This window comes from Dama dama, chromosome 7 (assembly GCF_033118175.1).
Source record: "Dama dama isolate Ldn47 chromosome 7, ASM3311817v1, whole genome shotgun sequence".
Taxonomy (NCBI): domain Eukaryota; kingdom Metazoa; phylum Chordata; class Mammalia; order Artiodactyla; family Cervidae; genus Dama; species Dama dama.
Window position 1 is genome coordinate 41,733,155 of NC_083687.1, and position 20,060 is coordinate 41,753,214.

Sequence of the window (20,060 nt, forward strand, 5' to 3'; positions counted from 1 at the left end):
TTGAGCAAACTCTGGGAGATAGTGAAGGACAGGGAAGCTTGGCGTGCTGCAGTCCATGCGGTTGCAAAGAGTTGGAACAGTAGCAACAATACTAAACTGTCTCTCACCCAATATATATTTACATACCTTTATGTACAAATATAGGGTTTCCCAGGTGGCACAGTGGTAAAGAATCCACCTGCCAGTGCAGGAGACACAAGAGACTTGAGTTCAAACCCTGGGGTGGGACGATCCCCGGGAGGAGGAAATGACAACCCACTCCAGTATTCTTGCCTGGGAAATTCCAAGGACAGAGGAGCCTGGTGGGCTTCAGTCCATGGCATCACAAAGAGTCAGATATGACTGAGCACCACTTATGCAAACACAGTTCTTTTAATTGACATACATTTTAATAAAAATATTCTTACAATGTTTTTCTGATACATGCTCATTTTACTTAACGTATTCTGTACACCTTTCAAATTCTTTTTTTTTTTTTAAACTTAATTAAATTTATTTTAAACTTTGCCAGTCTTAACCATGTACAAAACTTTTTCTTCAGGGAAACTTTCCACAAACCTTCTAATCACTTTTTTTTTTTTTCATTTATCTTTATTAGTTGGAGGCTAATTACTTTACAATATTATAGTGGTCTGTACACTTTTCAAATTCTTAAAAGGTGTCTAATGACTGAATCAGTAAAAACATGGGCTTCCTTAGCTGGCATATTAGTTTTGGTAGGTTAATGTTCTCTGATAAACAAACCCAACTATGTAATATCTTAAGCACAAGCTAAGTTTATCTCCCATGTGATTGCTTAAAGCAGGTTCAGGTCAGTGAGTGGCTGTCTTCCTATTGTGATTCAAGGACCCAGGCTCCTTCTAACTTGTTATTCTTGCATAACAGGAGCATATTGTTATCTGCATGATTAAGGCTGGTTGCCACATCCAGGATATGACTGGTAGAAGGGAAACGGAGCATGAGAAAATATGTGCCCTTAAAAGAGTAAGTCCTGAAGTGGGATTTACGTTACTTAATACTCACATTCCCTCAAGGAGCATTTATTCTCATGGTCATCAGACTGCAGTGGAGACTGGGAGATGTAGCCTAGTAAGGAAAGAAGGATAGATTTTGGTGGACAACTTAGTGACTCTGACACAGTTTTGTTGTATATTTGTTTAATTATATTTTAAAAACATTTTGACACACTGATCTCATATTAAAAGAATCACGTCTTTAAAGGTGTCACAGGTGCTTGTCAAGTGGGCACATCTCTGGTTAGTGGCAGATTCAGAATGAAAATTGTATTTTCTGATTCCATGCCAAAGCTCTTTTTGATTAATGCAACACTTACTTTTTGTGAAGAGTTAATGAAGCTTGAGGTTTTTTTTTCCCCTGAAGATAAGTTTTATTGGAAATACGTCTGTCTAGTAGATGTTGAAGAGAGACTTATTTCTGTAAACTATAGAGTATGGAATTGAGAAAATAGTTGTCTAGCCAGTTGGTAGAAACAGCCTGCAGAATGTAGACCATATTGCTGGTGTAATTATTTTAGATGCTAACAAAGGAACATTTTGATAACTCTGTAGAGAACCAGATTTTAATTGTTAATCTTGGGACATCACCCCCTGAATTCCACATCCAGTGAATGGGCTTATATTAACATTCTTCTTAAAGGCTTCAGATAATTACATGTGACCCATGAATGAGCATATAGTAAAGTAGTGACCCCTTATTTAGTCTGGTAATTTGCATGGGTAATTTGGATACCTGAGGTTTTCAAATACTATTTCTTTTCCAATAGGCATATAAAATTACTTTCTTTTTGCTTATGTTAGTCAGATAAATATAAAAATCTATTTCAATTTGCCCTTACAATTAGAGCTAAAAAAGTGAGATTCATAATGGTGGAGGAAACTCCTGGTTATTTTATCCAACTTTTGTCTATCTCAGGATATGGAGAATATATATATAAAACTTACAACCCCTTTAAATATCATGTTTCCATAAACTTGTATCATTTTCCTGAAGATACATATTGTACATGGCTCTTGTAAAATATTTCTCTGGACCTCTATACATCTTTTATAATGCTACAGGACAATGTCTTCAAATATCCATAAAGGATTATAGATTTTATCATGCTTGATTGCAGAAGGCAATCACTGCCCCGGAACTGACTGACTGTCTGCATCTAACTCACTCTGATCTTTTCTCTATAGCTTTAAAGTTGAAGAGGAATATTGGCGGTATGCAGGGCAGACTGCTGGGGAACGTGCGCCATTAGCTCACCCCTGCTAGGGATGTGTGCCATTCATGATGTGTGTGCATGACTGTGCCCCATAGAGAGCATGAGCAGGAAAGTACAGTCTTCCCAAACGAATCTCACTCTTATCAAATAAATCTATAGAACTGTTATGTTCATGGGAAGACTTCCTATTGTAAGTTTATTGACTTAGGAGTTGAAATGAGGCTGTAGAGTTATTATTTAAAATAACAAAAAAGTTTAAATGTATATCTTCTGATTAGCTTCCAAGATGAAATACTGACACCACAGGAAATTACTAATTGAATTTTAACAAAAAAACCCTTGTGATATTGGTGAATGAGACTTAATAATCAGTATCATGGCTAAGTAAGCATGGTCGATGATGTGTTTCATCTGGATCTTCATGTTAGCAAGAGGTATCTTTTTTTTTTTAAACTATGATTATACTGAAAAACAAGATATTAAATTAAAAGTGGACTTAAAACCCAAATATTCAAAGTTGTAGTTTTAGGCAAAAATTATCTTTAAATATAAATATCTTGTTCTGAAGGGAAACCTGGAAAAAATTCTCTACCAATAAGCAAATAGTATCCTTCATTAGTTACATGTTCTGTGCCAAGTTACTATAGAGCACAGGAATAAAAAATAATTTGGAGAAATAGGGATAAATTACTGAGGGCTAATCTGAGTTGGTTTACTTTCTACTTGTAACATAGATATAAGCTTCATCACACACAGAAACATTAAAATAGTTAAAACTTGCAAAAGAAATCTGTGAAAGACTATAAAATCAACTTGTCTCGGTTGAGGCAATTAAAGCCTTTAAAATTATATCTGTATATCAAGTGGTACAGAGAGTGCCAATGGTTTAAAATAATTCTTTGGAAATGAACATGTTTCATAAAAGTCATTTTTAAATATATTTTACTTCTGAAATGATCCTTAAAGATTTGGTATCAGACACAATGAAAAGACTGCAAACCCATATTCAACTGTCTATTCTCCTCTTCCAATTAAGCATCACAAAGATGCCCTGAGTTAAACATGTTCAAGACTGAACCACGGTTTTCTCCAGCTCATGGTTCTCTTTCAGTGTTTCCTATCACAGGAAATGGCTGATTTCACATCTATGACGAAAGGTATGAGGAGACTATGACCGAAACTAGAAATGCAGATGAGGAAAAGATGGTATGTGTGGGCAAGGTGCATTCATCTTGTCATGTTGAATGGGGTTGGGACAGGCAGACTGAAATACTCTGTATACTTGGAGTTAAGACTCTGGAGGAGTCATCTAAATAGAGGCGATAGATGAAGTTAAGGGAGATGGATGAGCACTTGAGAGGAAGGGGAAGATTAAAGGGACAAGAGTCTGAGAAGTATATTGTGTATCACCAAATCAAGGGAAGTTTAACGAGAAAAGGGCAGCATCAAGAATCTCAGGGCTTCCCTGATGGCTCAGTGGTAAAGAGTCTGCCTGCCAATGCAGGAGACAGAGGTTCGATCCCTGATCCAGGAAAATCCCACATGCTGGGGGGCAGCTAAGCCCATATGCCGCCACTACAGCCTGTGCACTCTAGAGCCTGTGCTCAGAAACGAGAGAAGCCACCACAATGGGCAGCCTGTGCAAGGCAACTAGCGAGCAGCCTCTGCTCACAGCAACCAGAGAAAGGCCCAGGCAACAACAGAGACCCAGCACAGCTAAAAATAAATAGATAGATAAAGTTATTGGGAAAAAATTCTCAGTGGATGAGAAATGAGATAAAGCCACTAAAGCTAATGACCTTTGAGAGTTTCCTCTCATGGACAGAGGAGCCTGGGGGGAAACAGTCCATGGGGTCGCAAAAGAGCTGAACACGACTTAGCGACTAAAAAACAACAAACTACAATATGAAAAACAGGTAAGCAATGAGGATTTATTGTATAGGATAGGGAATTATAGTCAATATTTTGTAATAATCTGTAATGTAATATAATCTGCAAAAAATATTAACTGAATCACTACGCTGTACATCTGAAACGAATGCAATAGTGCAAATCAACTATACTTCAATTAAAAAAAAAACCTGATTCTAAAAATTTCTGACAGTCCTTCCAACTACATTTGGCTTTATCTGATGTTTAGAAGAAGCTATTCTTCAGGGAAGCTGATGGTATGCTGGATAAATTCTCTAATTCAACTAGAAAGACTCAGCTCTCTTTCCTAAAGCTGACATATGAGCAAAGGGCAAATCAAAGAGGAAAAAAATTTTAACACCCTGAATTCATCACAGTATTTAAACAATTAGAATTTTACTTTATTTCAGAATAAGTTTACTGTTGAAAAAGAGATATTTACTAAAGCCACAACATTATTCATTGGACAAAAGGTTTTATAGCAAAACTGTGGTACACGAGCATTAGTAATTCGAGTACTATATGGTTATAGAAGATATTTAAAAAACAGAAATGATGTATTCCAAAGGCTGTAATAGGCACAATATATATGCTTGTCTTGGGTCTGCAAGCATTATACTAGAATTCACTACAAGTGATCCAAGAAGTTGCAGGCTTTCAGCATTAGGTACTAAAAAGATAAAGGATTATCAGAGTTACTCTTCTATGGAAAAAGCATGTACTATCAATAACACAAAACAAGAGCAGCAAGCCAAGCCAACAAACAATTCTTTAGATTTTAGAAGTTGTAATATAACTATGGCTTTTTTATTTTCATTTTTGAGACTGGTTAGCAAGTCTGGCAAGAGGAAAAGAAGAAAGTCTATAATAAAACGTTAAAGACATCACTTACAAGGCATCTGATATTTCACAGGTTCAAAATTGGAAAACAACCACTGAGCTTGTTCCTAGAGCAAAATTCTGAGGTATTACAGAGCAAAAAACCAAAAAACAAAAAAACCCTGCTTCTTGCTATCAATGTTTTTGCATAAAAGTCTTTATGCAGAGAAGTAAAAGTTTCCCCAGTGACATGGCAGAAAAATATTTAAGATGAATCATTAGAGTATACTTTAGGTTTTTGGTAACTGTAAAGAATACAGGTCTTTTCAAGGACCAAGAAACTGGATATGGTTCTTAGTACGGAACTTTATGTTTTTAAAACAAATATGTATTCAGGCTGACAGTGAATTCATGCTGATAAAGGTGGTAAAAATAAGAAAACAGAAATTGTAGCTTTTTAGAGTATACTTCTACTATATATATGGAAATTGTCTAAAAGATAAAAATGTACATCTTAGATTCTCAAAGGTTGTATTTTTCAACTAGCAATTAAACACAGGTGTAACAGTGAGTCACGCAGTACCTTTACCTCTCAGCTACTGTGAAAATGATATGAGGGGAACAGAATGCTCTCTTTTTTTTTCCCTTTAAATATGTAATGCTCACAAGTCATCATGTGGAACTCAAATCACACACAAAGGCAAATCATGAAGAAATGTTAAATATTTCAAAAAGCCCTCAGAGGTGTGCCAGAAATGATGCTGTTTCTACAGCACAGAATTGTTGGAGGCCAAAACTAAAGCAGTAGGTGCTACTGCAACTTCTGGGTCCTTAATGCTGCTGTTTTTTGTTTTTTTTTTTTCATGTTGGGGTGGGGATTCAGGTCAGGGGCTTTGGTGGTCTCTCGGAAACCATGATTTCTGTAGGTTCAGTGATTAGCTTGGCTCCATCCCAGGCTGTCTTGAACTGTTCAGGAACAGGAAATTCTCTCTGGAAAAAAGCAATAAGAGCAAGATTATTTAAACCAAGGCTTTGCAAATTGACTGATGGCTGATTGGTGTCATGCTCAGTCACTCAGGTGTGTCTGACTCTTTGCAACCCCATGGACTGCAGCCCGCCAGTCCGTGGGACTGTTCTTCTGTTCATGGGATTTCCCAGGCCAGAATACTGGACTGGTTTGCCATTTCCTTCTCCAGGCAATCTTCCCCACCCAAGGATCAAACCTGCTTCTCCTGCATTGGCAGGAGACACCAGGGAAGCCCTGTTACATGGTGGACAAAGACATTTTAGAGAACCCAAACCTGCATGGTCATATGACAGCTCTGTGACTGCCTGCCAGCATCCTCATTAATGCCAGAACTTACTAAGAACCAGGTGTTCTGTGGAACACCAGGTATGAGTGAACTCAAGTTAATCTCTACAAGAACACTGCTGCTGCTGCTGCTAAGTCACTTCAGTCGTGTCCGACTCTGTGCGACCCCATAGACGGCAGCCCACCAGGCTCCTCTGTCCCTGGGATCCTCCAGGCAAGAACATTGGAGTGGGTTGCCATTTCCTTCGCCAATGCATGAAAGGAAAAGTGAAAGTGAAGTCGCTCAGTCGTGTCCAACTCTTAGCAATCCCATGGACTGCAGCCTACCAGGCTCCTCTGTCCATGGCATTTTCCAGGCGAGAGTACTGGAGTGGGCTACCATTGCCTTCTCTGACAAGATGACTAAGAACTAGATATTATTGAAATGCCACCTACAGGAAACAGAGGCCTGAGAGGTCAAGCCTCTGAGCAGACAGAGTTCAAACCTTAGACATCCTCTCTTACCCATGACTCTGCACCAGACTCAAACACGCACAGCCATCAGCTGGGGACCTTGTTGAAAGGCAGACTCTGCTTCAGTAGATCTGGGACATAGGATGACAGTCTACATTTCCAACAAGTCCCCAGGGGATGCTGAGGCTGCTGGTCCCCAGTCACACTGATAAGGGCTTTGTCCCGGTGTTATGTCTATCTACTCTTTGATGAAATATAAAAATGTGCTGCAAGTTGCATATACATTTGTTGTACATCCTGTTTTCCTACTCTTTCCATTGGGAAATACACGCACACATGCCACCCAGATACACTGCACACCATATCCTCCCCCCTCCGTCACACACTCACACATACACAAAGGAAAATGCAGAATAGGGAATTCCCTTGTGGTCCAGTGGCTGGGGGGCTTCCCAGGTGGCGCTAAGTGGTAAAGAACCTGCCTGCCAAGGCAGGAGACATAAGAGACATGAGAGACATGATCCCCTGGAGGAGGGCATGGAAGCCCACTCCAGGATTCTTGCCTAGAGAATCCCATGGACAGAGGAGCCTGGCAGGCTACAGTCCATAGGGTTGCAGAGTTGGACATGACTGAAGTGAATTAGCATGCCACTGGTTAGGATTCTGGGCTTCCATTGCAGGGGGTGCTGGTTCGACCCCTGGTTGGGGAACTAAGACCCCTCAAGCTTCATGAGCCTAAAAAACCACATGACTTTTTAAAAAAGCATTAAAAATTGCAGAATAGACAAAATAAAATTAGCTTGGGGGGGGGGGGGTCTCTCCTTTCCCTAGAGAGTGAGTCCCCAGTCGTTACAGAAGAGAGCAAAAAAGGAAGGTGAGGAGCAGTCTCCTTGCTTCTGGTTTGTGGCCTCCCTGGACTTCCTGTACAAACCACCGTTTGAAGGGCTGGTGCCTGTGCTCATCTGCTGGTGAGATGTGATGTTTCAGTGGAAAACACACATGGACACACAGCTTCCTTGATGTAGCATCCAGCTGTTTCTTTTTTAAGAAGCTATTTATCTATTTACTTTAAAGGGAAAGCCCTGTCATGCGGTGAATTCTGGAGTGAAATTTGGAATGGAGTCTTGTCTTTTTCTTTTTCGGCCACTCTCCTCGGACATGAATTTGAGCAAACTCTGGGAGATAGCAAAGGACAGGGAAGCCTGCTGTGCCTGCAGTTCATGGGGCTGCAAAGAGTCAGACACGACTTATCGACTCAACAACAATTCCTTGGCTTGTGGGATCTTAGTTCACTGGCCAGGGATGGAAAGTGGACCCATGACAGTGAAGGCACTGAGTCTTAACCACTGGACCACCAAGGAATTTCCTGCAGTGGAGTCTTACCGTGAAGCAAAGAAGTTAGAGTCTGAATAAGTGTGTGTGTGTGTGTGTGTGCCCAACACCCCTTCTGGGGCTCTTCATGAGTAAACCAGGCTTGGTGTTTGCTCTTAAGCACCAAGCCAGGTGGAGAATGCTCCAGAGTGAAGGCACCTATTTGATTGTAACTGTACTACAGCTGTTCCCCATCTTTCTTGGCAGTGCCGTGATAGCAACGGGATGACAGATCTTCTCTGGGAGACTGATTTCTTTCAGATGAGTCATCGCCACCATCCACTCCCAGGTTACTATGACCACGGCAGGACCTCTATTGCTCCCTACTACCTCCAACAGGAAAGGGCATGGTGGGCCCATGCACTGAGGGCACAGATGATCCACCTATTGAGGGGAGACTACATTTTCAGCATGAAAGCTTAGGTTTTGAGCCCTACTCATCCTTTAGGTCACTGGATCTCAATCTTGGCTCCACATTGGAATCACCGAGGAAGCTTTAACCAAGACAGATGTCAGGGTACCACATCCAGAGGTTCTAGTTTAATTAGCCTGGAGTGCTCGTGCAAACCCTCACAGCTTTTCTTAGCAGATCCACTTCCCCTGCAGCTGAGTCTTCTGCTTAGACAGCTGCAAAGGCCAGGAGTCTCCCTAATTTTTGGCTTCCTTCTTCTGAAGCTGCTTTGTATCGGCTTCAACTCTTCAGTAGCTTTCTCAGGTGGAGAGCCCGAGACGAGATGCTTTCTAGCTCAGGGTTAGGCAGTCTACCTACCTCATGTAGCTTGCAGTTTTGCTTTTCAGACTTAAATAATGAATTCTGGCAGCAGTACATGGTGTGTGCCTGAGAAGGGCTTACTGAAGACATGGCAGCAATCTCATTGTCTGCTTAAAGACATTAACCTAAGCGCTGACTGATGTGTAGACCACCAGTGACTGACCCACAGGCTGCTGGGGTTGTGAGGGCTCCCCTTTCAAAGGTGTGCCTGGCTAAGTTACATTTTATCCCATCCTTCCCTGGTTCACTGCATCCCTTGAACCAGAGGGAATGATCTCTGGATTTATTTCTCTTTCAAGAAGCAAAGACTAGTAGGAAGAAATATTAATAACTTGCTACCAAATGGCAACAACCAGCAAGTCCCCCGCACTGTGTGACGCCAAAAGTGTATTTGTTTATACTTCATTTTCAGTGTGAGACTATATACTTGCATCTTTTAGAAACTGCTTTGCTGAGGAGAAGAGACAAGGAAAATACCGGGTGGCTTAGTTGAGTGTTTCTCAGAAGGCCATTGGATGGGCTGATGGCATCAGAATCATCTGGGATATATTAAAACCACGGATTCCTAGACCCCATTCCAAGCCTCCTGATTCTAACCTCTGGGTTCAAAGTTTGGGACCTGCTATTTTCATCATGTTTCCCAGCTGATTTTTTTTTTTTTTTTTTTTAATTGACTGTGCCACGTGGCAAGCGGAATCTTAGTTCCCTGACCAAGGATCGACCTGCTGGTTCTCAGGCTGGGTTTGAGAACCACCGTACAAACAGGTTCACTTATTATTACCTCCTTTCCCTCTGCTTGCCCCCAAAGCACTTCTCCTTCTTTCCTTTTGCCCCCACCATGTGTCAGTCCCTCAGTCGTGTCCGACTCTTTGTGACCCAAGAACTGTAGCCCGCCAGGCTCCTCTGTCCATGGAATTCTCCAGGCAAGAATACTGGAGTGCACTGCCATTCCCTTCTCGAGGAGATCTTCCCGACCCAGGGATTGAACCCAGGTTTCCTGCATTGTAGGCAGATTATTTATCATCTGAGCCACCAGGAAGCCTGTGCCCCACCATACCAAAGGAAAATAATTAGTCTAGTAAAATGAGCTCAGACACCTGGTATACTATTTGATGATGATGATGTGTTAGTTGCTCAGTCGTGTCTGACTCTGCGACTCCGTGGATTGTGGCTTGCCAGGCTCCTCTGTCCATGGGATTCTCCAGGCAAGAATATGGGAGTCAGTTGCCATTTCCTTTTCCAGGGGATCTTCCTGACTCAGGGATTGAGTCCAGGTCTCCTGCATTGCAGGCAGATTCTTACCATCTGAGCCACGAGGGCCCTTACTGTTTGATGAAAGCCAGCCCATTAAGGTAATTATTAGGAAACCGCTTTGAGAACCACAAATCCAGGACTGGGCACAGTCAAGAAACTAACAGGGGAGCCGACATGTGAAAGGCCATTCTCTTGAGTTCCTTTCTTAACTGCAATTTTTCTACAAAGGAAGCTCAAAGGTTGGTAGGTGACTAATCAGTCTCTAAGAATGTTAATCATGAAAAATTCTTTACAGTCTTCTAAAAGGTACTTACATAATCACCATCCTGAGGGATAAGTATATTCATTTCAGATGACTTGGCACTCACAATCTCACAGTCTAACGCGTCTTCACTGAGGTATATGTGGCAGCCTTCTGTCTTATTAATGGAAATTGTTGGCACTTTCCCCATTACCTGAAATAGAAAAAAAAAAAAAAATCTAGGGCCAAAGCAAATAAATAGAAATTCCAAAATCCCCAAATAAGTACAGTCCACAGGCCTAAGCAAGCGTTAGGAATAGCTAGGTCAGGGCTGGGGAGGCTGGTTGACGACAGTGTCTCCAAGGTGAATTAGTAGGTGTCATTTGGGGTCAGAATGAAAGGACCACACAAGGGGATTCTCAAACCTCAGGGTCTCTTTCCTGACACAAAACAAAGGGACAAATTTGAAAACAGCAGCTAAATGTTCAGAAGACGTTTCACAACCCTATTAGTGGAAATGAAGCATATATTTGATTTCATGATAAAAGAAACAAGATGCTTTTGCTTTTATGTGCTTAAAATTTTAGTTTTGACACATCTCTAGGAAACTTGGATGAAAACACACATGAATACTGTCCTTTAAGAGTAAATTATTCTGTAAATGAGTAGATTTTTTCCCGAATCTAAGTAAGAATAAGTAAAAATCACGACAATTCTTCTCACGTAAGTCCTTTGCTAGATAAAAATCACACTGGCTGAATGCGGAGCTTAAATGAGATAATGAGTGTCTAAGTATTTTGAAATGTATTCATTTCAGGAGCCCAAACTGGAGACTTGGTTCAGGCTACTCATTGTATGGGTAAATAGTATCATACACAAGAGGAGGTGGTTCTTTGTATTATTACAAATATCAAGTGCTATAAAAATGCTGATCAGTTTAAAATTTCTTTTTTACAGTCCCGTTTTCAGACATAGCCACCACCACCGCCTCCCCCCACTGCCACCACACCCAAATCTCTACAGGGACAGACCATTCCCCCAAAGACCATATTACAACTCTATAATTTTCCTTCTTGTAATGGTAATTGAAGTGATAAAAACATCTCCTCTTTCACCCTGAAGAAAAGACTGGGTTGCAAATTAAAGAGCAAGGCTTGTGATGGTGCAGGTGATGTAAAGAATTCCTTTGGGGAGCCTGGCCAGGTCACTACACTGCTCTGTTTTCTCCTCTCCCCGTAGAAACTGGACACTGAGTTGGAACTGAGCCACAGTGAGGGAAAAAATAAAAGGCAGAGGTAGTTTAAGGTCAGCTAAGCAACAAGGCTTTGCCATAAATTAAATAAAATAATACCTATATCTATATATCAAGAATGTGTCAACAGTAATGTTTTGACAATTTCTAGATTTATTTTATAATGATGGAGAGCATTTCCATACTGCCCAGAACTGTATGAATACCTGGCAAGCAAAGGGAATGCAAGTAATTTGTCAGTGTGTCTTGGGCAATTCGTTTATGAGACAGAGTGGGGTCACATGAGGATAGCACAGTATGCAAAGACATTTTATTTTTGTTTATGTATCACTGTATTACTTTAAAAATGCTAGAAGATCTGTGAAAAATCTGAAAAACAGTACAATTTTAAAAAAATAGTCCTGATAGGATAAGAACTGCCATTTCCACAGCATTTTAGTCAGTATTTCCTTAGAGTAAATTACATACAATATATGCCTTTTATCCCTTGTAGTCTGTAAACATTTTGAGAACAGAGATTGTTTCTTATCAGGAGAACTGGGCTAACAAGTAGCTTCTCTGTTGAGTGACAGGTCATATGTGACCTTGCCCAGGCCAATGCTGTAGCATTTAATGCATGTATCTGTATTAACTTTCCTTTTCTTCAATTTATTTCTTTATAAAAATTTCCACATGATATCTTAGTCTCTTCTCTCTCCCACAATTTGTACTATTTTTTTTCTGGGACAGTTTGCCAAAAAAACAGAATAACTGAACTAAATCACATGAATCCATGTCCTTTTCTTCCTTTCAGTCTTTTAAAATTAATTAATGTGGCTGTGCCAGGTCTTAGTTGTGGCATTCAGGATCTTTTTAGAAAAAGTTATTTATTTATTTTTTTACTGTGCTGGGTCTTCGTTGCTGTTCGCAAGCTTTCTCTAGTTGCAGCGAGCGGGGGCTACTCTCTAGATGCGGTGCTCAGGCTTCTCGTTGTGGCGGCTTCACTTGTTGCAGAGTACGGGCTCTAGGCTGCGTGAGTTTCAGCAGTTGCAGCATACTGGCTCAGCAGTTGTGAGTCCTGGTCGCTAGAGCACAGGTTCATCAAAAGTTCTGGCACATGGACTCAGCTGCACCTCTGCATGTTGTATCTTTCCAGATCAGGGATCGAACCCATGTCTTTACTGCATTAGCAGGCAGATTTCTCACCACTAAGTCACCATGGAAGCCTGGCATTCAGGATCTTTAACTGCATCATGTGAATTCTTGGTTGCAGCATGTGGGATCTAGTTTCCTGACCAGGGATCGAACCAGGGCTCCCTGCATTGGGAGCACGGAGTCTTAGCCACTGGACCACCAGGGAAATCCCCTTGGAATCTTTTAAACAGCATTATAGAAGTAAAAGGTGCAAACATAAAATTCACCTGCTTTAAGCGTACAGTTTAATGGTACTCAGTAAATTTGTACAACCGTCACTTTAATTCAGTTTTAGAATACTTCCATCACCCCCCAAATATCCCCAATGCCCATTTATAGTCAATTTGTCCTCATTGCCAGGCAGCCTGCACTAATCTGCTTTCCGTCTTCCTTGTGTCCAGGCCCTTTTAAAATAGTTTATTAAATGTTTTAAATAGGTAATGAAATTCACTTGGTTTGAACGTCGAGAAGTTTGAGAAGTGTTCAGTAAAATGTCTCTCTCTTGTTTCTGAGCCAGGCTGCCAAATTTCTATCCCTCTTGGACAGATAACCATGGTTCATCTTTCCAGATTATTTTAAGGCTCATAGCCTCGAAAAAACTAGGATATATTTCAAACATGGGAGCACACAAAGAATAATAAAACAAATAAGTGTGTGTGTGTATATGTGTCTGTTAAACAGCTCTATCAGAATTTAACTTTTTGGCTTATTTGCCTTATTTTTAGGGCTATAATCTTATACTATAGTTGAAACCCCCTCTATACCATCCACCATCTCCCTGTCCTCCCTTCTTCCCTCCACAGACTTACTTACTCTTCTGAATTTTGTGTTTACAGTTCACAGCAGGTTTGTCTCCTGAGGTGAACTCAAGCCTGCATTAGTATATTTAACATGTACATATTGTTTTGCATGTTTTTGATCTTTATATAAAGGGACACATTATACAGTGCCTGTTGTTCTGTAATTTGCCTTTATCATTCAAGGTTGCTTTTGAGATTTCCCTGTTTTTAAACATGTAAGTGTATTCAATTATTTTAACTATTGTACAGTACTCTATTAGGTAGATTTATTTGTTTACTTACCAGCTGTTGGACATTTAAATTGTTCTGGGTTTTATTGCCATTATGAATAATACTGCAATAAACAGTTTTACATGTCTCATCAACATACGTATTGGAGCTTCTTAGGTGCACACGCCCAAGAGTGAAATTGCTCAGTTACAGGCTATGACTGTCTTTGACTTTATTAGATGGTGTCAATTTCTCTGCACGGTGAGTGTAATAGCTTTGCTCTCTCAACACTGGTGTTATCAGGATTCTCATAACAACTTTTATACCAGGAGACTTTTTAATATATAGGCAGTCCTCAAATTGCACAGTTCCAATATGCATGAGTTTTAGCTCACAAGCACTTTGCAAAGTAAGCACAGCCTGAATTCAAAACTGACGAGTATAAGAGGACATAACCAATTAATCCGCATTTCTTCTTCTATTAGGCAGGTTATGCATATTTTCATGTGTTTATCAAACACTTCAGTTTTTCCTCCTCTGAACTGCCTTAATAGTCTTTGCCCACTTTTCTACTGGGTTGTTAGCTTTCTTCTATTTGATTTGTGTTAACTTTATAAAATCTGGTTATAAATCCTTTTAGATAATCTGCATTGCAAGTATCTTCAATCCATGCCTTGTCTTTTAGCTTTGCATCTGATGTCTTCTGTTGAACACAAATATTTTAATGAGGTTAAATTCATTTGTCCTTTTCTTCTATATTTTATTCTCAAAGTTTAAAAGTATTTCTTTTCACAATTAGGACTTCACTTTTCATGTATGGTATGAGGTAGAGATTAGATATTTTTTCTCTGCATGGAATGTCCTAAAATATATCTCCACATATGTGCCAACTATTGAATATACTACTCGAGTTAAAAGAGGCAGTGGTGAAAAGCCTAGTATAGCCAAAAAGAACAATCTATAAAACTGGAAGCCAAGTTTAACAAACATTATCAGGAAACATCAGATAATAAGGGGTGATTAACAATATGAAAAGGGTATAATCAAAGATAGTAGTTACAGTTGGCCAAAGTAAGAAGTCATTTAGCTTTGGGCATATTATAAAATCCCATTTAGCTAAATTAAAATTGCTTAAACAGTGCAGATTTTCTTCTGTTTTGCAAATTCAATTCCAATCCTACTTTCCAGCTTGTTTTGCTGATAATTTCATTGACCCTTCAGAAAAACTTTACCCAGAATCATTTTTTTCCTGAGGGAAAAACATCCTCTTTGGCAGGGTACTATTATGCAAAGAGAATCTCTTACTATTTTGGTTCATTTATTAGTTGATTCATTCCAATCACTCACTCATCAAACATTTACTGAACACCTACTGTGTGCAGGTATTGTGCAGATTTCTGGAGCTGTAAAGATTAAGTAGCTGTTCCTGAAATAGAAGTGGTAAACTTGTAATTGCTGTGCAAAACAGGGTGGGTTATAAGAGGGTGAAAAGAGGGAATTAACACTGTTCAAGAAGTAAGAGAGGACTTCAGAGAGGAGCTGAAGACAAAGCTGTATCTAGAGAAAAAACAGTAAGAGTTTTCTAGCTGGACATGGAGGGCCCCTTGTAAACAGACGGGGTGGTCTGGTGGTGGCTGGGCAAGGTTGAAAGGAACACTTACCTGCATTTGAATGTCCTTGGAGTTGATCACTTCCACAATGCCCACCACATTGTCAAACACCAGGCCAAACTTCTTACAGTTGTCTAGGAAAACAAAACATAACAAAACAATCTCCTAAATACAGACAGCATATTTATACAAAGCAATTTATCATAATGAGTACAGATCCATAGTTCTGCCCTACCAATTATAATGGAATTTATTTTCCCTTTTATCTGCAGAGTAGACTTGCCGCACTTGAAAATGTATGCCACCTGTCTCAGTTCAGTCTCTGAAATCACAAGGTCATTCCTGTCCTCTTGGTACTCCTAAAGTTAAAACACAGGCAAATATTAAATATAAGGACAGATAGATAAATGAAGCCCACTGCATGCTGAAATCACTGTGGCGCATTCACCAGTTAGAGCTTCTCAGTATGTTATTTCTTTAGGAACCATTTTCTTAGAGACTAAACCACAGGCCTGCCTTTGTCTCTGTGAATGTTGGGAATGATTACTTGGAAGTGGGGGGTGTCAGGGTCCATTTGCGAACAGTCAGGCATCAGGCACCCTGGCTAGTGGGTGGGGGCTGGACCAGGGATGTGAGAGCTTTTGGTTAAGTCCAGATGCTGAGTCTGGAGTTGATGCTATAGCAATATCTGCAAATAGGAGTTGGGTAAATAGATTAGCAGTGGTCCAAGTCCCAGTGTATTCTCATACCACAACAACCTTTCTGGGGACTGTGTTCCTCCACCTTTAGGGAAGCCCCCTGGATTGGCAGGGTTTCCCTGATGGCTCAGATGGTAAAGAATCCACTTGCAAAATAGAAGACCTGGGTTCGACCCCTGGGTTGGGAAGATCTCCTGGAGAAGGGAATGGCTACCCACTCTAGCATTCTTGCCTGGAGAATTCCTTCCACGGACTATAGTCCATGGGCCTGCAAAGAGTCTGACACGACTGAGTAACTAACATTTTCACACTGGATTGACAGGGGGTACCAGCTTCCATCCACACACAAAGTGTCCTGTCCTGCTCAGACAACGGTGAAAGTGGTGGGTGACTCAGTAGGCTGTATCAGTGCCTTGGTCAGTGGAACAGAATGAAACATCCTACAGTAGATCCTACAGCAGATGGGGCCGAGATTAAAAGCTCACTGACAGAGGAGTCAGACTCACAGAGACAGAAAGCAGAAAGGGGGTTGCCAGGGGCTGAAGAGAAGGGGAGTGGGGAATTACTGTTCAAGGTGTGCAGAGCTTCAGTTCCAACAGATGAAGAGAGTTCTGTGGGTGGATGGTGGTGATGGCCGCACAGCAGTCTGATGGTACTTAACGTCACTGACCTGTACACTTCAATGTTAAGAGGGTAAATTTTGTGTCACATGCACTTTACCACAGTTTAAAGAATAATTTTGAAGAAGTTGAAGAAAAAAATGCATGAGAATAATGAAAACCAAAAAACACTTACGGAAGCATTCAGAAAGGCTCTGGTTTCTATTCTAGCCAGTGACTTGTGTCTCTGTCTTTTCACTTAGAAATCCTTAGTGCTACTGCTAAGTTGCTTCAGTTATGTCCGACTCTGTGACCCCATGAGCTGTAGCCTGCCAGGCTCCTCTGTCCATGGGATTCTCCAGGAAAGAATACTGCAGTGAGTTGCCATGCCTTCCTGCAAGGGATCTTTTCGACTCAGGGATCAAACCCAGGTCTCTTACACTGCCTGCATTAGCAAGCAGGTTCTTCATTACTAGCACCACCTGGTAAGCCTTAGAAATCCTTAAGACCTTGGCAAGCAGTTTAGCCATTGCTCCTTTCATTGGAGTATATCAGGAATAAAGTTAAAGGGCTTCACTCACCACTCTCCATTTCTTCCCTTCCAGCTGTAACACAGGAACATGTTTCTTAGGAGGATGAGACTGGGGAGACTTGGGGCCTGGAGTGTGGCTTTTGGTAGGAGATGGAGATTGTCCTCCATGAGCCCGTAGGTTGGGATTCTTGTATGTCTTCTGTTCATCTGTAACATGCCGGAGTCCTGGGAAGGTAACACAGAGGCACATTTCTTTACATCATATGCAAAGGGAAATGTCCCTGACTTTTTGGATCAACATGATGTAAATGGCCTAAGAATTTTTGGTAATGCTATTTTAACAGTTGAGTGTTTTCTCAAGGTTAGTATGCAGTCTGAGACCTGCATATGTTTAGAGTTGATATAAGCAGTTGATATAAGTAGTTTTTAATTGGAGGAACTTCTTTTTGAAGGAGATAAGATGATAGATAAAATTATGCAAAAAGCTACCTCACCAGAAAGAATTAGATGATTTACTTCTGTTGTGGCCAAGTCATTCCCTAGATATAGTATAAAAAGTTAGGGCATTTCAGCAAACATAGGTCAGAATCGATTCAATGGTTATAAGTTCATTCTCTTCCTTTACAGATGAGGGGACAACGCAGCCAGTTGGAGCCAGAAAAATAGTTCAATCTTTTGGTCTTTAGCTCCCAACCCAGCACATAGGAACACTTATACCATAATTCCTATTGCCCATACAAAACAAAAATATTATTTGCATAAGGTTTTTGGCAACATGACTTTATTCAGTTCAGTTCAGTCGCTCAGTTGTGTCTGATTCTTTGTGACCCCACGAACCGCAGCACGCCAAGCCTCCCTGTCCATCACCAACTCCCAGAGTTTACCCAAACTCATGTCCATTGAGTCAGTGATGCCATCCAATCATCTCATCCTCTGTTGTCCCCTTCTCCTCCTGCCTTCAATCTTTCCCAGCATCAGAGCCTTTTCAAATGAGTCAGCTCTTCGCATCAGGTGGCCAAAGTATTGGAGTTTCAGCTTCAACATCAGTCCTTCCAATGAACACCCAGGACTGATTTCCTTTAGGATGGATTGGTTGGATCTACTTGCAGTCCAAGGGACTCTCAAGAGTCTTCTCCAACACCACAGTTCAAAAGCATCATTCTTCGGCACTCATCTTTCTTTATAGTCCAACTCTCACATCCATCTATGACTACTGGAAAAACCATAGCTTTGACTAGATGGACCTTTGTTGACAAAGTAATGACTCTATTTTTTAATATGCTGTCTAGGTTGGTCATGACTTTCCTTCCAAGGAGTAAGTGTCTTTTAACTGCATGGCTGCAATCACCATCTGCAGTGATTTTTGAGTCTCCAAAAATAAAGTCTGCCACTGTTTCCACTGTTTCCCGATCTATTTGCCATGAAGTGATGGGACAGGATGTCATGATCTTAGTTTTCTGAATATTGAGCTTTAAGCCAACTTTTTCACTCTCCTCTTTCACTTTCATCAAGATGCTCTTCAGTTCTTCTTCACTTTCTGCCATAAGGGTGGTGTCAGCTGCATATCTGAGGTTATTGATATTTCTTCCAGCAATCTTGATTCCAGCTTGTGCTTCTTCCAGCCCAGCATTTCTCATGAGATACTCTGCACAGAAGTTAAATAAGCAGGGTGACATACAGCCTTGAAGTACTCCTTTTCCTATTTGGAACCAGTCTGTTGTTCCATGTCCAGTTCTAACTGTTGCTTCCTGACCTGCATACAGGTTTCTTAAGAGGCAGGTCAGGTGGTCTGGTATTCCCATCTCTTTCAGAATTTTCCACAGTTTATTGTGATCCACACAGTCAAAGGCTTTGGCATAGTCAATAATGACTTTATTAAGTGTATGACTAAAAAAAAGTAACCATTCACTGTGAAGACAAAGGTAGTTCAATGATATAATTCTTTGACAAGCCCATACACTGCTTGAGGACAGAGGTTCTAAATTCTTCATATTGATGCCTAGGTTGGAGCTGGTGTTGGAGCGTCAGGGGCCGAAGTGGTGATACAGTGCATTGGTCAATTTGAAACTAGAATCTCTTGAGTTCTTTTTGATCCACCCAGAAGCCCAATGAGCCCATCATTTCATAGTTCCCTGTGTACTGGAGACTAAGATGGAATGATGTATCCATCACTGTGGGCTCCGGGGGATCTGTATGCTTGGAGCCAGAGGGAGACAGCCTCAAGTCCCGGTTTTCTCACCTTTCGTAATTGCCTCCCCTTGGTTAAGTTGTGCAAATAAAGCTGAGCGTGAAGGAGAGCACGCTTCTTTTATGCCCTCACTCTCAAAAAGCAGAGGTGGCCCTGGAGGAGGCGGGGGAGGTGGGGGTGGAGGAAGGCCAGGCCCAAGGGAGAGGACAGACAACGCTGATGCAGTTGATGCGACCGGACCCTGCGGGAGAGAGAAGATGAAAAGCACGTTACTGAAATGATGCCCTTGCTGAGAACTGAGATTCTGCCAGCATCACTGAGAACCTGTTGTCAGTGAGAGATTGGAGTTCGAGATTCACAGAGGGCACCTAGGAATACACCTGTGCATCATGGGTCTGTTTCGGAAGACCTGGGACCGAGTGGGGGTTTGTCTCAGGAACAGAGCATGACGCAGAAATCGCATGTGCAGGATCTTGCCAGCTCAGCTCAGTTCAGTTGCTCAGTTGTGTCCCCCTCTGTGACCCCTTGGACTATAGCATGCCAGGCTTCCCTGTCCATCACCAACTTCCAGAGCTTGCTCAAACTCATGTCCATCCAGTCGGTGATGCCATCCAACCATCTCATCCTCTCCTCCT

At 41.2% G+C, this 20,060-nt stretch overlaps 1 protein-coding gene across 1 annotated transcript in view; it reads right to left on the reverse strand.

Moving 5' to 3' along the window:
* Window positions 1-535: 535 nt before the first annotated feature.
* Window positions 536-20,060, reverse strand: part of CAP2 (cyclase associated actin cytoskeleton regulatory protein 2) — a 134,318-nt gene continuing 114,793 nt past the window's right edge. The window contains exons 8-13 of the mRNA XM_061147562.1: window positions 19,477-19,666; window positions 17,287-17,462; window positions 15,644-15,767; window positions 15,460-15,542; window positions 10,437-10,577; window positions 536-5,950 (exon numbers count right to left, since the gene is read on the reverse strand). Of these exons, the coding sequence (XP_061003545.1) occupies window positions 5,840-5,950; window positions 10,437-10,577; window positions 15,460-15,542; window positions 15,644-15,767; window positions 17,287-17,462; window positions 19,477-19,666 (825 nt within the window). The 3' untranslated portion in view covers window positions 536-5,839. The remainder of the gene's footprint in view (window positions 5,951-10,436; window positions 10,578-15,459; window positions 15,543-15,643; window positions 15,768-17,286; window positions 17,463-19,476; window positions 19,667-20,060) is intronic.